The 18,666-nt window shown below is 29.7% G+C and overlaps 2 protein-coding genes across 2 annotated transcripts; one reads left to right on the forward strand and one right to left on the reverse strand.

Annotated features, from left to right (window-relative positions):
- Window positions 1-3,905: 3,905 nt before the first annotated feature.
- LOC126704435 (uncharacterized) lies at window positions 3,906-5,695 on the forward strand. The gene is made up of 3 exons (XM_050403457.1): window positions 3,906-4,216; window positions 5,085-5,143; window positions 5,239-5,695. Exons 1-3 carry the CDS (start codon window positions 4,109-4,111, stop codon window positions 5,591-5,593), a joined length of 522 nt encoding a protein of 173 aa, XP_050259414.1. The 5' UTR covers window positions 3,906-4,108; the 3' UTR covers window positions 5,594-5,695.
- Window positions 5,696-12,703: 7,008 nt separating this feature from the next.
- On the reverse strand, window positions 12,704-16,471 carry LOC126696246 (uncharacterized). The gene is made up of 3 exons (XM_050393018.1): window positions 16,459-16,471; window positions 15,496-15,597; window positions 12,704-13,014 (listed from the first exon to the last, which is right to left on the reverse strand). The coding sequence occupies exons 1-3, from the start codon at window positions 16,469-16,471 to the stop codon at window positions 12,704-12,706; spliced, it is 426 nt and encodes a 141-aa protein (XP_050248975.1).
- Between the last annotated feature and the right edge of the window lie 2,195 nt (window positions 16,472-18,666).

An 18,666-nucleotide genomic window follows, 5' to 3' on the forward strand; every position in this document is an offset into this window, starting at 1 on the left:
TGTGAGTCTCACCACCACAAACCCTTGACGTGATGGTCACTCCACAAGTATAAGTGCTTGTGGGGTATGGGGGGTAAGGGTTGAGGTTCAAGTATCCAGGAGGGAGCTTCACACACATATACACTTATATTAGGCTAAAGTAGAAATTCTATCTTGTATAAAAAAAAAAAAAAAAAAAAAAAAAAAAAAAAAAAAAAAAATTGATATGTGACTCTTTCTCTCTCTCTCTCTCTCTCTCTCTCTCATTTGAATTTGAAAATTCTCGGCTAATTTTGTGAAAAAGAAAATTATTTTTGTGATTGTTAAAATTTTGAATGTAATAGCAATTTTGTAGTTTGATTCTTAAAAAAAAAAAAGTGTAATAGATAATAGTCATATATATATATATATATATATAGGATTGGGTTCAAGTTACACCTGATGTAACTTTAAGTAATATTACACTACCCAATATTTTTTAATCAGATGTGAATTTTGATAAATCCACAACTAGATTACATTATCTTTGCATATTCTCCATGCTTACAAAATTTAAAGATGATCAAAGATCAATAGCCATGTCATCAATCAATTGTTTAAATTTAAGTTTTTGTAGTTTAAAATAATGCATAAAAGATGAGTTTATGGATTGAATAGTAAATTACATCCGATTAGCATGAAAATTGGTATGCATGTTAAGAACATATAGAACATGTAATTCAACGGTTAGATTTTCAAAATATGAATTTAACAACAAGTTATTGAATGATATAACATTACTTAGAGTTACACTAGGTGTAATTTGAACCCAACCCATATATATATATATATATATATATATAGAGAGAGAGAGAGAGAGAGAGAGAGAGAGAGAGAGAGAGAGACGGGTTCAAGTTACACATGGTGTAACTCTTGTAAAGTTACACTTTTTTTACACTGTAGACTTCTAAAAGATTTAATGGTTAAAAAAGACACCATTAAATGTTATTACTTTCGACTTTTGTCTCTCTCCTTATTTATTGTTTTTCACTTGATTAAAGGGCACTTGCCATTTTCAAGTACCCACTTTTTAAATGAGTCATTAAACTCTCTCCACCCAACCCACTTGATTTGGCCATGGTTTTTTTTTTTTTTTTGATAAAGATAACAAAGGCACGAGGACAAATCCTTTTAAAAATGATAATACAGTAATTATACACAACTTTAACTTTAAATTTAAATCCTCACAATGCTGAATCACAAAGATGAGAAGACTTTATTAAAATTTAAAAGTAGAAACTAATTTCTAATTCTATATCCTATCACCATAACGAGGCAACTTCCTAAAACATATATTGGTAGAACAATTTCACTCACCCACTGCTACAATAATCTCTAGTAAAAAAAACACTTCCAAATTAATAGCAATAAACCACACAACCACAACTGCAACCACCCAGAAGAATGTGCTCTCTTAGTTTCAGTCAGCTCTGGACTGACCAGCTCGGGAAGAAAGGATGATGCCAACAATGAGACCATAGAGAGCCAATGCTTCAGCAAAAGTACGAATAAGAATCATCCCAACAAAAAGCTTTGGCTGTTGTGCATTAGCTCTGAAGTAGATTAGTATGGTTTCTAGGTTGTTGAAAATGGCGTGTACCTTTAATCAAGTAAAAAATAATAAAACATTAAATAAGGAGAGAGAGAAAATTACTAGTATTAATTAGGAATGAGGTGGAAAGTAATAACATTTAATGATACTTTTTTAGCCGTTAGATCTTTTAGAAATCTATGGTATAAAAAATGTGTAACTTTACAAGAGTTACACCAGATGTAACTTAAACCCATCTCATATATATGTGTGTGTATGTATGTATGTATGTATATGTATATTTATATTGTAGAATTCTTGCATGCATTTTGCGGGTTATTGACTAGAATAGATCATATTTTGACTTTTAGCTCAACAAAATGGTGTTTGCATGAAGTTTGAGTTACTAACTAGAAAAAAAAAAAATCTATACAAAAAATAAAAGAAAAAAAAATTCATATTTTGACTTTTGATTGACCTCAAAAAATTTTGCACTTACGCTTTTTGAAGTCTCACAAATTTCCACAAACTCATTATAATTATTATTTTTTATTTTTTTTTTAGAGTTAAAATATAAACCCTTCAAATGGTATAATATAATATAATTCCCGCTAGAAGCAAAGGAAAAATCATAATAAATGCATATTAATGATTAACATAATTATAAAATTCCATACATAGAAAACAAAAGTAAAGAAAATTTATATTTTTTAAGAATTTCTTGTGTGTGTATCTATATCCATATCAGCTTTTAGGATCTTAAAATTTTACTTTTTTAACTTTTACTTTTTACATATCATTATTTGAATATGTATTTTTAAATTAAATATTTAAATATAACATTTATTCTATATATAAACCTTCCATTAGAATCTTGTCATATTAGTATATTCTTCAAGAGATTAAATTCTGTAAGGATGTGATGTAAACTCATGTTTTAACCCTCCAATCCCAACATTCCACATCATCTTATCACATATTTAAGAATAAACACAACTACACCCAATCAATTATAATACCCATATATAAATTCAACCAAATTGGGAATTTATTAAGATATTATTAGGCGTGGTAAGATGTATTGAATTTTAAGTAAAATGTTGATGTGGCAATCATTTACTGGATAGTATAAAACATAGGTTTTACACCCCATCCTTACCAAATTCGGACTCATTCTTCAAATGGTATAATATAAAGTTTCATATAATCATAATCATAATAAATGTCTTTAATAATTACTGTAATTATCAAATTTCATATTCAGATATAAAAATAAAATAGCAAAAACATAATAATATTAAGTTAATATTTTCCGTGCTAGTCGACTAATATATATATATATATATATATATATGGACAAAGTTTAGCTACAAAATTGGTTGAAGTCTTAAACTACAACCTTACTCAATAAAATAAATATTACTACATATTTTGAAAATCTAACCATTTACTATATATATATAAGCAATTTGAATTTTCGTTAATTTCTTCATATTGTGTTACATAAGCTTTTTTGACCTTAAAAAAAAAAAAAAAAAAAAGAAGCTTTTGAGACCTCACAATTAATACATCCATTATTAATATATTTTTTTTGAAACATTATTAATATTTTTTTTAATTGAGTGTAAATTTTATTCTCTATTAAACCCTTCATTAAAATCTTGCCGTATTATATTTTCTTTAAATGGTAGAATAAATAGTTTTATATATAAACACCATTATAGTAAATTTCTATCAATAACTACCATAATTATCAAATTACATATTTAAACAAAAATATAAATAAAATAAAAAATATATAAAATGATATTTTGTTAAATTTCCCGTGTTTGCACAAAATCAATGTTGCAAATGATAGTTTTTTTTTTTTTTTTTTTTTTTTTATCAATTCGTGAAAAAAAAAAAAAAAAAAAAAAAAAAAAAAAAAAACTTCTTTCATATAACTTGAATTATTTTTAATTTTAAAGTATTGTTAATGGATGTACTAGTACACTTGTTAAGATAGAACTTTATAACTAAGTCGATTCATTTTTCATGGGGTATTGAGTCTACAATCCATATTTTTATTAGTTTTTGGTATATTTTAATGTGTGTGGCATCTTTTTGATGCTTCGTAATAGACTTAACGAACTCACAAGAACACTATTAACAAAATATTGTTATTTAAAGATATTTTAAAATTGCGCGCCAATAATCACTTTACAAGTAAAAGTTATTGTGGGGATGAGAGGGTAAGGGTTGGAGTGTTAATTTCTAAGAAAAAACTTCCCACACATATATATTTAAATTAGGTTAGAATAGAATTCTTCTCAATCAACATCAAGTACGAACGGTCCAGATTTGGCCTCATTCATCACAACACACTCTCTAGAACCAGATCCTAGTAGTAGTACTAGATAGTAGACACCCAACCAAACCAATGCGACAATGCAAAACCCTTAAAACCCTCACTATAAAAACAAACAAAGAAGCTACTAAAATCCTCGCTTGTGTGTAGTGTACCTTGTCTTGTCACGTACGTTCAAGGTTTTGTCTCTACTAGTACTAGGAGAGACGGAGATGGAGAGAGTCTGCTCAAACGCTGTCGTTTCTGAGGGCTTTCTTTGCTCTGTCATGGAGGCTATGCTGCTTCAGACGGCCAAGTCTCTTGCTTTTTTTCTCTTGATGGTATAGACCGTATACACTTTACGTTTTCTGGGATTTTTTTTATTTTTTGGTGTGTGTGAATTTTGCTTTTTATGTGTTGCTAGCTTTCTTTTTAATTCTCTGATTTTGTGCAATATAGGTGCTTTTTGATTGTAAAGCTGTGAATTATATATTGTTTTACGTACTAGGTTTCTTTCTGTTTTCACTTTTGCATAGGAAAAAAAAAAAAAAAAACCTGAACTTTTAGTACTTGAAGTTGAACGTTTCGTTGAAATTATTATGTGAGAAATTTAGGGAACATAAGAAAAAAATTGTCGTTGATTTTCCTCCTGTGTCTCTTTGGGTCAAAAAAGAGAACAGATATGAGTATTTCAAAAATTGTTCTCGTTTGTTGTTTGGTTGACTTGGTTCCAGCTTCTGCCTAGGATGAGCGAAAATTTGCTTGATCCTTGTTTTATTTTTATGAATTCTTGTTCTACATTGTAACATAGAACCTGTTCTCCCAGCAGAGAATGACAACACTTAAAAAAAAAAAAAAAATTTGTTGCCTGGGGGCCTATATTACCAGTTCACCAACTTGTGTAGGCCAAACATCATAATTTTTAGTGTTCTCTAAAAACAGTTTTTCCCCATTTGTTTAAAGCTCGGATTAAGTTGTTGGAGTTGGTGGAAGGGGATTCTTTTGCAATCTGAAATATGTTCGGCCAAATACAAAATGATAAAATAGGCTTTAACCTTCTTAGGGTCTGTTTGGTTAGGCATTTTGATAGACTAAAAAAGCACATTTTTTAAACCCAAAACACCGTTTTGCAACTGTTTATTCAAACGCACCAATTGATCTTTATTTTATACGTATTATTTAATTAACGTGAGTTTGAAATTCTTTCAGATGGGAATTTTGCCAAATGGAATGGATTTCTTCCCAGGAGAACCAGACACAGTTGGAGGGTTGGTGACTTGATTTCTCTTGCTTTGTTCTAATTCTCCTGCTCTTTTTATTCCTTTGTAAGGAGGAATGCTATAAAAACGATTTCATTTTTCAGGTTTCCAATCTCAGAGCTTCGTGCAGCGAAAGCACCTGTTTCAGAGAACATAGATTCCAGTGAAACAGAGGATGATGAAGACGAGGATGACGACGAGGATGATGATGATGATGATGATGATGATGATGAAGGTGATGATGAGGATACTGAATCCGATGATGATGGTGAGGATAAAGGGGATCCCGAAGATGAGCCTGGGGCCAATGGTGATGGCGGAAGTGAAGAAGATGACGATGATGGTGATGATGAAGATGACGGTGACGACGATGATGATAATGATGATGGTGGAGAAGAAGATGATGAGGAGGATGAGGAAGAAGAGATACCTCAGCCTCCTGCAAAGAAGAGGAAATGAAAATGTGAACTTTGCATCTTTTTTTCCTCATCGTTTTTATTTGCAGGTGGTCTGTCAGCTTATTCTAGAAAAATATGCAGTACTTTTTTATTCATAAGGAAATGTGCAGCATTTGATCAACTCTATGATCTTCTTCTTTTCTTTTTATTATTATATGACATCCACTCCTAATGATTCTACATTTTTTTTATGATAGTTTTTATAATCCCAGAGAATAATGGAAAGACTCTAATAATGTGAGTAGTAGAAATAAATGAACAAAAGCAGAAATATTTCCATGATGGTGACTATTCGTGCATGAGCATGGTAGCGCGGGACAATTAGTTGAGTGATTTAACAAAATACCAGTAAGAGAAAAATCACTTTCTAAAAGTGAGGAAAGAGAATTAATTCAACATAATAAATACCAAACTTAGGAGTGATTTGGCATCCCATTATCAAATTGAGCTAGATGAGACCCACTAATTTGACAAAATATATAGCAAATTCTTAGGGAACTCTCGAATTCTTATGTGACTCGTCTACCCAATCTCATTCGAGGATCTCCCCAACTGACATACAAGGAAATGAAACTGGATCGGAGGGCACTGGTGTGATACCGACCTAAGATTCTTCTATGCTTAAGTCAGAATTGTAAAAAATATTGATCAATTAGAGAGAGAGTAGTAGTAATCTTTTGGTTGCATACCTTGGTTGTAACAGCCTTGGGGTGACCATTGGAAGCTTGATTAATGGTCTATAGGTGTTCATTTAGGAACTTATTTAGCTTTTTGATGAATGTGTGCTAGAATATACTTGTAATTTGAAAAAAAAAAAAAAAAAAAAAAAAAAAAAGAGGAAAAGTGAGGTTTTAGAAAATTGTAGATAAAAAACTAAAAGTTATCTTATAATCCAATTCCCAAACAGAAAAATGTATGGTGTTTTGATGACTGGTCAGTGACGGTTGGACAATGGTTGTCTAGTATTTGTTATTGTCACCACCAGTTATATGCAATTAATGTGGGTCTTTAATGATGGATAATTTTGTCCACCCACTTGGATGACCTTATTTATTTTCCTATAACCACCAGTATGAGTAATAATGAACAACTTCAAATTTCAAAAACCAACAAAAATCCCTTTGTTTGGAAAGTAAAAATGAAAAAAAAAAAAATTGAGAATCTTATTCAATTTGGGTAGAAAAGTTTGGGAAATTTGGGGAGTAAACTGATCATTTGGGTTGTCTTATTTATTTTTTATTTTTTATTGAGAAAAAATTTTGGTTTTCAAAACACTGAAAATGACAATTTCTCTCTCTCTTTTTTTTTTTTTTTTTTTTTGGTCAACTTGCTGAAATTGTTAGTACTTTTTTACTTCAAAATATCAGTTTATCGCACATTTGACTATTTATGATTTTATGTGCCAAATATAACCCAATTTTTGTAACACAATGGAAAAAATGTTTTGATACCCTTGAATTTTGGAAATGTTGCCCTTCCACTCCTGAACTTTTGCTTTAGCCAATTTAGTACAAAGTTTTGGTGCTGTAGCAAATAGCTTTAACTTTTTCTTTTGCCAATTTAGTACATAAACTTTGATACTGTAGCTATAAGACCCTCTTAGCCACTCCCCCTCCCCCCCCACCCCCACCCACCCATGCACCCACTGCACCAATTTTACCAATTTTGCACCAAATAATTTTAAAAAATGATAATGAAGGGGACTTACTACAACAATATCAAAGTTTATGGGTCTATTTGTTACAATACTAAAGTTCATGTAATAAATTGGCTGAAATAAATGTTTTGGGGTCTATTTGTTATAGTATTAAAGTTTATGTACTGAATTGGCTAAAATAAAAGTTCATGGGGATGTAAAAACAACTACCTTAAAGTACAAGGGTGTAGACATTTTACATCAACATAATTGCCAAAGTTCTTCTCGTGACTCATACACCTAGATAACTTCAATCATGCCATATAATGATTATAAACAATTGTAACTTAACAAATGTTTGCCAAAAAACTGGTTTAGGGCTATATATATTAACACCATTCAAGTAAAATGTCATCAAGAAAGCAATCAAGTGGTTTATCTGGTTACATGCAAGTGAAATAAAAGATGAATGATTGAAGCATTCTTCTCACTTGAATAATGTAATAAGTAAAGTTTTTTAGATATCAATTGACAAAGTGCATGTTAAGATAATTTGGTATTAATAAAGTTAAAACAAATATTTGAAATTATAGTTATTTATAAGAAGCATTCACAAGTATGAAAAGTGTGAAGCCGAAGTATGTCAATAAAATTGGCACAAATTATGAATGCTTAGACCTATTTTTAATGGTCCATAACCAAAATAAATAGCTTTTCAAAATATAAGACGATGTTCCCTGGATTTTGTATTGCTTACAATGACATGAAATTCATAAAAGAGACCATGTATAGATAAGTAAACAATCAAACTTTGATTTATATTCTTAAATTAGAACAAAGAGCCAACCACAATGCACCCAAAAATTAAACACAACTATTGATTATTTTTCAAGATATTATATTGTAAAATAAGTTTTTAAGACAGTAAATTTCTTATTAGTTTTTTATTCTTTGTCAAATTAGGTATCTAGTAGGGCATTTGTAATTTTGTTCTTTGTTTTGGGATGTTGATATTGTGTGGAAGTAAAACTTGTGTGTTTGTTTTAAATTTTAATTAGATTTTCAAAGGGTAGATTAGACTCCTTTGCATTTGTGCTATTTTTTTTAGTTAGCAATGCTAGGATTTGTATAATTTTATAATTATTGAATAAGTATCAATCTATTGAGCTAAACTCTTTTTCGACATGGGTGAATCCAAATCAATGTACTCTCTTAGTTTTACCCACTGTTTTAAAAATCGGACCGGACCGGCCGGTCCGCCCGGTTCAACCGGGAACCGGGAGCCAATTCGGTTCGGTTAAAAACCCCAAAACCGGTCAATAACCGGTCAACAACCAGAAAACCAGCCAAAAACCGGTCAAAAACCAGGGTTGAACCGAAAATTTCAAAAAAAAATCGTTCTTTGTCCGGTTCGGTTTTTAAAACCATGAGTTTTACCACAACTCATTGCAGTTCTCTAATTTTACTTTTGTTTAATTTAGTCCTCTAAATTTCAACTTTACTCAATTCAATACTCATGTTAGTTTCCATTAGAATTGTGCCGTTCGTGACCTCAAAACTACGTCATTTTAGGTTTTACAATTAAAAAATAAATCCAAAAAGATAATAACAATAATTTTTTCATAAAAAATAAATTAAAAAGAAATTGATATATTTTACCAAAAAAATTTAGCAAACTTTCCCCAGCAATCCAGCAAACTTACCACGCAACCAAACAAACTAGAACAATCCAATCACAACACGAACCAAATTAAAGCAAAAAATTCCATTGCCAATGAAAGAAACACCACCCAACAAGGTAATAAGGTAATGAGTTGTCAAGAGCCTTGTGGCACAACTGGTTGGCATTTCCTGGTACATTCATGACATCTAAGGTTCAAAACCCCCCACTTTCCTTAATAACTACCGAAATATCAAAAAAAGAAGTAACGAGATTAGGATAATGTGAAATATTCTATAATATTAGATAATTGTAATTCTTTATACCACAAAATCAATCAAACACTTCACATTAAGGTAATGTAACCTTAATGTGATTTACATTAAGTGAACCAAACATCCAAATTCAAAATCAAATCCAAAGTTTGCCACAGCAAGATGTACCTAGTCATTCACTTATTATAATGGGTGAATGTTTAGAACTTCTTTCAACAACTAACAATAGTAGATTCTGAAGGCCAAAAGATGAAAGCAGGATCCCAAGCGTAAGAAAATTTGACTGAAGCAGATCTCACTAACTGGTTGCCTCCGATAAGAAGGCATTTGTCACCCACTTTTGACAAAATGGAAGGATTAACGTTTTCTACAGTCTGAAATCCCTTGCAAGTCAATTTTATGAGCTTTTGAGGGCAATTACAGTTGTTGATCACGGTCACGTTCCATTCAGGTTTGCCTTGTATCTCTCTCCCACTACGGATCGTGTTAATATTAATGTTGTCTAGAGAGCAAGCACAAAATCCTGAAATTTTATAAGGGAATTTTAGTTAGTTCAACTAAAGTCTTTTATTACTATCCCACTTATCCAAAAAAAAAAAAAAAAAAAAAGAGAAGAAGAAAAGAAGAAGGAATACCAACATTATATGTTACTAGATCATTTGGCTATAATAACTTTTTAAGCATGCAATTTTTTATACAGTGAGATTGAAAGAAAATATTCGGTATTATAGGAACAAATCCGCCAAAAAAAAAATTTGAGAGAGAGAGAGAGAGAGAGAGCTGATGAATGAAGAAATTCGCAAGGCAAAAGCACTGTACCTTTGCTAATGAGACTCAGAAAAAGAATAAGAATGAAAGACATAGGGACTGTTGCCATATTGCTAAGAAATTTCTTCAAGATTTTGCTATTTGGTGGAGAGAATTGGCATCTTCTCCTATTTAATTTATATGCTTAGAGTTTAGAGTTCCATGGATAATTATAGTACGTCCAAAATCAGATCTAAATCAACTTTTTCAAGATTTCAGAATTTCTCTCCTATCTATCATCAGAATGATTGACTTTCCTTGACAATAATGGAATTTTTTTTTTTTTTTTTTTTTTGGAAACATTGACAATAATGGATTAAATGTTTGCTTGAAAGGAAAATTATAAAATATTCTAAAAGTACCAGAATCTTCTAGAATAGTGGCTTTAAATTATATACGCATTTATTATAGAACCCAATCTTCTATAATACCCTTGCTTGAAATTGCTTCAAGACTTAAGTACAGTATTTTAAGTATTGTTTTTTAGATTTTTTTCTTAAGATTCAACTATATGGCTATTTAATTAAAAAATATACTTCCATCTCATGAGAAAAAAATCCACATGTCAGAATCTTAACAAGGGAATCTAAAGAACAACATCTAAATACTGTACGTATACCTTTAGGCCTTAAGTCTTAATTATTTTTATAGAATTGATTCAAATAAAAAAAAATTATAGAATTGAAATTTGAAATATCATTAATTCCTAAATAAACTGGCCTTTAATTATACACTATTGCCTTTTCAAATTACTCATGAAAAGTCGATCACTTTCATGTCAGATTGTTTGAATTGCTTCATGCTCTTATGTCTTAATTATAAGAATTTAACATGTTATTAATTATCTTGCAGAGAATAAATGAGTCTCATTAAATAACTCTTAAATAAATGGAATCTAATTATAAAATAAAATGGCCTCACTAAATTAATTCGAAATAAATGGAAATAATTAATCGCTATTTAGCCAAATCTGTTACTATTCAAATTGTTTGAGATACTCATATCTGTATTACCTTTTTTTGAGGAAACATATCCGTATTACCTAATTAGATATTATCTTCTTCTTTTTTTAAATAGTGATTATCCTTGTCCTAAATATTTGGAAAAATTAAACCTAAACTCATTAACCCATTCTAATTCTTTGATTGTTTCAGTGGAAAACCTTATGTGAAGATAATTTTTTGCATTTTCATGTATTTGGTAGTTTCCAAAACAAAAAAAAAAAAACAAAAAACAAAAAAAGAGATAGAAGAAGTCAAAGGAAAAATCAATCTTTAACTTTCTTTATTTAGCTTTGTATGAGACAAAATTGTTATTTGCTAAAATTTTATGAAAAAACAATTGTATCACACGCAAAACTAAATAAGGAAAATAATTATGTCTTATGCAAAACTAAATAAGGAAAGCAAATATCTCACGCGAAGCTAAATAAAGGAAATCAAGATATAGTTTTTCAGATTCTCAAAAAAAAAAAAAAAAGATATAGTTTTTCAATTCATTTACTGTCACCAAATATAGGAAAATGAGATAATTTTCTAGAAAATATTTTTTGAAAAATGATTTATTTTCCATAAAATGTTAATGTCGAAAAAAACAAAGCGTAAAAAATAAAAAATAAAAAATAAAAATTGAAGGCAATATGCAAAGTTTGATGACTTCTTTTGGTGGAAAGAGAATTACAATCTTTCCTCTAAAAAAAAGAATAAAGAAAATACAATCAATTTTATGAGCTCTCATTAATGGCACATGATCTTTTGAGTATTCCTATAATCGTGGTTGCTTCTGACCTAACTTTTTAACACTAGAGGTTAAATTTTTACTTAGGGTACGTTTGGTACACTGAATGGGGACTACGACAGGAATTGTAATTTTTATTACTAGGAATAAAATGTGTTGTAATGTAATAACTAAACCTATTCATTAGTTTGGTTGCAAGTTATAACATTAGAATGAAACTTAACATTTATTTTAGGAAATTTCTTACTCATACAGTTATATTTTCTTAAAAATTGTTATTTTTAAATTTAAGAGAGATATGTGTTATTTTTTATGATTTTTTATTTTTATAATTATTAGATGTATATGGAAAGTTTGTTTACTTGGAAATATATTAAGTTTTGAAATTATTGCACTTACTAAGGAATAGTTAATACAACCTTTTAAAGAGGAATAGTTATTCCTCATTTTGAAGAATAGCTATTCATATGGAATGATTATTCCTTGTAATAAAAACATAACCAAACTAAAGAATAACTAAACCATAGGAATAACTATTACATTACAGCGTCTATTACAGTCTACCAAATATGCCCTTAGTATCGATCTTGTATTTTGCTAAGAATGTGGAAGTCTTGATTTGCACTTGAAGTAAGTTATATAGATTTGAAGGTAAAATTTAATACATTTATAAAATAGTCATAGCTATAAAATTTTAATTCTTTATTAACTCATTTTCATTGTATACTAAAGTTATATTAAAATTCTGTATTGTAGATGAAAATGTTGATCAAATTGCTCATTAATTAGAGATGCCATTCGTATTATATATTTACTCTTTTTTATTTTTTCTTTACCTAATATGTTATAGTTTATTCTTAAAATTTTATTTGTTTGAAAAAGAAGGTATCCAAGATAACCATCAATATATTATTAGCCAAATGGAGGATAAATCAAGCTCTTAGGCATAATTTGCTTAAACTAAGCCCCGAAATGAACTTGAAAATGCTTGCCCCCTTAACTACAAGAAATTAAACAGTTTAGTGGCTTAAATGGGAATGAAGGAGCCCAAGCATAGGTAAAGTTGAGTTTGGAATATCCAGAGATGGGTGCGCCACCATTAGCAAGACACACTGCACCCGATACGCTCAATATCGAAGGGTCAACTCTTTTCACAGTCCGAAAACCAGCGCAATCTAATTTTAGGCCCGATATGGTACATGGGTTATTGTTGTTAATTGCCACATTCCACACCGGCTTTTCTTGCACCACAATTCCAGTTTCAGATTGTTGAATCGAAATATGCTGGAAAGGGCATTGGCAATACCCTGAAATTTGAAAGAAGCATTGTTAAAAGGGTTCAAGTAATAATTTAGTGGTAATAGCATTATATGTGGTGTTTCATGTTCGTAGTTCAAACATTACATCCCTCACTTATTATTTAATGGACAAAGTTTAGTTTCAAATCTGTTTGGAGTTATCTCCTTTGACTCACTATACGGTGATTTATAAAACTATCTTATTTATTATTTAAACAAGTTACATGACTAATTAAAAAATATTTGAGCAAGTTTCATGACTAATTAAAAAAGTTATGTGATTAAAACCACATGCAAATGGACTTTTCAATCGTCATATAATGAGTTGGAAAAAGATAATTTTAAACTGTTTGGAGCTAAATTTTATACTTATCTACCTGTCTGGCTGTCTCAAAAAATAAAAATAAAAAACCTATAATAATAATAATAATTATTATTATTATTGATGATTTTTTTTATTACTTTATGGGACATCCTTTCCAGAAATAAATGATGGTACTAAAAAATATCACCAAAGGAACTCTGTACTATATGGATATCCTTTCCAAATAGTATACATAATCTTAAAGATAGTATAGATCATTTGGCTATCCTATCATTTTATGCCTAAAATTTTTTATACAAAGAGATTAATTGAAGGAAAACATTCCGTAATATAGGAACATAGGAACATATCTGCTAAAAAAAATGTGATAAATTTAGAGAGAGAGAGCTAGCTGATGAATTAAGAAATTTGCAAGGCAAAAGCATTGTACCTTTGCTAATGAGACTAATAATAAGAACAGCAATAAAATACTTAGTGACCATTGCCATTGTTAAGAAATTTCTTCAAGATTTTACTATTTGGTGGAGAGAAATGGCATGTTCTCCAATTCATGTGCTTTAGAGTTCCATCTTCCATGGCTAATTATATAGTGGGTCAAATGAAAGCTAAATTAACCTTCTCAATTTTCCAGAATTAATGAGTTTCTTTGACAATTATGGGTCACATATTTGCTAAAGGAAAATGATAGAATATTCTGGGAATATAATAAATGTGTTCCATCCTATAAAATAAGTGTGAGTTTTAATTGAATGCGCATTTATTATAGTATCAGAATACTTTATAATTACTTTTGTTTGAAATTGCCACATACCCTTAACTCTTAATTATATTTATAGAATTGATTCAAATCAAATAAATAGTTGAAAATATCATTAAATTTTAAATAAATTGGCACTATTACGGTATTACCTTTTCAAATGACTCCTGAAAATTTGATCACTTTTGAATAATTCTAGCTTTACAACATTTTCATAATAAATTTTAAGTAGCAGGCTGTTATTGGTGGGTAAAAAAGTGAGCCTAGATTAGAACAAGTAATAGTCTGGCACCTAGAATTTGTTGTGAACATAGTATTTTTTTTTTTTTAATCTGAAATAGAATTATATTCTAACTTAATTTAAGTGTCTATGTGTAAACTCTCTTCTGGAGATTTGAACCTTAGCCCTTACTCCCCACACCCCACAAGTAAATTATGTTTGTGAAGTGATCATCACGCCAAGGGTGTGCAGTGGTGTTGTGGACATAGTATTACTCATTACTCTTTTATGGTAGATTTTTTGAAACTTTGAATTACTTCATACTTTCATGTCTTAATTATAGAATTTAACATGTTATTAATTACAGTAATTAGAAAAAAATAATTGAGTCTCATTAAATAACACCTAAATAAATTGGATTTAATTATAGAATAAATTAGACTCATTAAATTGATTTGAAATAAATGACAGTAATTAATTACTATTGTTGAGGACAAAATTTTTCACACCACACGACTTTATTTCATTGACGACCCACACCACGTCAACACAATCATGGATTTTGGGAAAATCTCTTCTAAAGCCCAAAAAAGTCCATATTTACACAAAAAGGCGTCAAAGCCTATGGTTCAAGCTCATAGCACATCATCTCATTTTTCAGCTCATGATCCAAGCTCATAAGTCTCATCAGGGGAATTTTGGGAGTTGTGGTTTGGAGGGCCAAGAAGTATGTTCAGTAAAACTCTAGTAGTTCAAAGTTGATAAAGGGAAGCATGTTGCTTGGTATGTCTTCCCCAATTCCCTAAACTCTGATGGGTCAGTGTGCAATAGGTAACATTTAGTAAGCCTCTCATATCACATAACACTTAAAATGATAACATTCTCCATGCTCTTTACATAAAAATTAATGTTCATCATATAATATAAGTTTAAAAATGTAATTATAGTATTTCATATCAATTATATTATTATCATCTAAATCGATTCCAAGCATATGGTTAAATATATATTAGTATCTCATATCTAGCAGTAAATGCTCTCCTTACTCTCCAAGATTTGGTTAAAATACAAAAAGACTATAATTACATCTCTAAAACTTCATCAAATATCAACCAACTAGTCTATTACTTACCAAAATTATATATAGACTAAACATATAATTTTCCAAAAAGAATAAACTTAGCCAACCAACAGTAGCTCCAACAGAAGTTGCAACAACTCCAGCAGAAACAGCTTCTGCAGAAACCACTTTTGCAAAAACAACTTCTGCAGAAATTGCAACAGCTCCAGCTGTAGTACCAGAAATAGAAGGATCTCATAAAGATTATCTTACTATTTTTAGTCAAACAATGAATTTAATGCCAAATATTTTCTTCCAGCAAAAGATGTCATGACATCATCCAGCTGTAATAATTGTGATTGACAGCTGTAACAGTAGCTACAACAGCATTAAGTCTCTAACTTTTTTCTTTTGGCTAAAAAACAAAATCTCACTAATGAAACCACTTACTTTGTTAAAGACTTTTCCTTATTTGCTAAATTTCCCTTCAACTAATTCTAATCTAGTTACATACTTGGTTTCATATAAAGAGGACCAAGCTACACACTAAGGGGGGATCCATCCCTCTCTCATCCTCAATATTCTGAAACTTCATTCACTTTGCTGCACATATCTATAAACTTTTCCATACTTCTCCATCTCCCTTACAAAGATATCTCTTCATAGATAACAACACAAAACACATATTACAATACACCATTATCCGTTACCCATCTTTCCCACACTCTATTATTTTGAAATAGCATCATTTTGCTACTCATAAACACATCTCCACCTCTTTCTCTATTTCTCTTATAATACCTCTCTTCTTAGAAAGCAACATAACCAATGTCATAACACAAAAAACCACTCCAGCAATAGCTATAATCTCATGTATTTACTATATTTAACCTTCATATTATCTATCTCACACTTTCATATATTTTACAAAGACATTCCTCACAAAATACCCATACATATTTCTCATATATCTTTAAACTCCATGTCTCACAAAGTATACATATACAAGATCCATGTCCAACAAAACATCTACATATAATTCCTATATATATTATAAACACCATATCTCAAAAAATATATATATTTCTTACCATCTCCACACATCTTAAAACATACCAAACACTCTTTTAAGAACTTATTACTAAAAGCCCATTCTTATGGAAGACATATTTATAATGCTAAAAGCCCTTCTTATGAAAGGCAAAAACTTATAAAATTAAAAGCCCTTCTTATGGAAGGCAACATCACTTATACTTGACTTAAAAACTAAAAGAGCATTACATAGGGAAAATCATTTAAATGCACGATAAAGAGGATGAACTTAACCAACCTATGCACATGGTTGGATATATTCTCTCTCCCTCCAGTTGCACTCATTTTTCCCTTTCAATCATGAGGTCACCATGAAATGACTCATAATATCATATTGTACTATTGGACTCATTTTCTCGTGCTGCTGAAATGTTAAGTCCACTAATATTATACGGTTGGAGTTGCAAAATATGAAGATAAGTCATAATATTTTTGCCTTCAAATTTTTATTATTAAGTATATTTTATATATTATCATTATACGGCTCAACTAATATTATTATGCCGCTAGACTCATTTTCTCATGTTGCTGAAATGTTAAGTCCACTGATACTATACGGCTGGAGCTACAAAATGTGAAGATAAGTCAATACTTTCTCCATTTTTGAAATTACATTATTAAGTATATGTTAACTCATTATCATTTTACCGCTAGACGCAAGTTACTTTAGTATCATCCCACTATTTAATGAATATGATCTCACTAATACTTCATTAATGAACATATTTATTAATAAATTGATAGATAAGTCAATACTTTCTCTATCTTTGAAATTACATTATTAAGTATATGTTAACTCATTATTATTTTACCGCTAGATGTAAGTTTCTTTAGTATCATCTCACTATTTAATAAACATGATCTCACTAATACTTCATTAATGAACATACATATTAATAAATCGATCTACCACCATTGCACATATTTTATTTGGACATGAACTGCCATTGGACACATATTTTGGAAATGAACTAACATTGGACATATATTATTTGGATATGGACCATTACTAGACATACCTTATTATGTTGAACATGAACCATGAACTGCAGTTGGATATGGACTATTGGACTCATCCCATTATTGGATATTTGATACCTAATTAATTATTTTCTAATATTGGACATCACTTAATATACATAATAATAACGTATCAACTCACCATTTAATCAAAGTTATCATGCTAAGCATATTATTTATTTATTTCAACCATTATCATGATTCTAAGACTTTGGACTTCATCTATTTTGTAAGCTTAAAAATACACCGGAAGCCATTAGTCTATGCGGCCCAATGCCGAGTTCTAGGTTGAACTCCCTAAAACAAATCCGAACTTAGCAAAGTTGCACTTCCAGCAAGAGACACATGGCTACGCCCAAAAAAACTACCCCTGACAACTATTTAGCGAGATCTGTGACTATTCAAAATTGAATAATGCTAGAAATACAAATTATTTTACAAAAATTTTTACAAACTACTGATACAGTGAGTAATTATTAGTAAATGAAAATGTGATATTAATGATGGGTATAGATGAAAACCAATAAAAAGTTAGCCACATCAACATTTTGTAAAAATGTTATAAAATAATTTGTACCTATAGCATTACTCTTCAAAATTTTAAAAACGACGTTGTTATAGTGGGATTGAGAATAAATTCTATTAGGATACCTCTAATAAAATATATATGGTGCGACGTCAAATTTAAATTATGAGGTCACCCAAAAGTTAAAGGAAAAATTTTAACTACAAAATTAGTTGTAGTCTTAGACTACAAACTTACTTAATATCTTTTTATTGGAGGTGAATTTTGATAAATCCACCATTGGATTACATCTTCTTCTTATATCCTCCACGCTTGCAAATTTTCAAAAAAAAATAAAGATTAATAACTATGTCATCAATAAATTTTTTAAATTTCAAGTTTTTGTAATTTAAAATTATGCATAAAATATAAGCTTATAGATCATATAGTAAATAATATTTGATTAATACAAAATTTAAGATGTGTATTAAGAGTGTAAAGAACATGCAGTTTAACGGTTAAATTTTCAAAAAATGTTGTAATATTTATTTATTAAGTGCGTTTGTAACCTTAAACTACAACCAATTTCATAGTTAAATTTTGTCCAAAGTTAAACTACTTTGGTTATATATACTAGATAAGATTAAATTCTATAAGGATGTGATGTAAAACCCAAGTTTTA

The sequence above is a fragment of the Quercus robur genome, chromosome 2 (genome assembly GCF_932294415.1).
Source record: "Quercus robur chromosome 2, dhQueRobu3.1, whole genome shotgun sequence".
NCBI classification, from domain to species: domain Eukaryota; kingdom Viridiplantae; phylum Streptophyta; class Magnoliopsida; order Fagales; family Fagaceae; genus Quercus; species Quercus robur.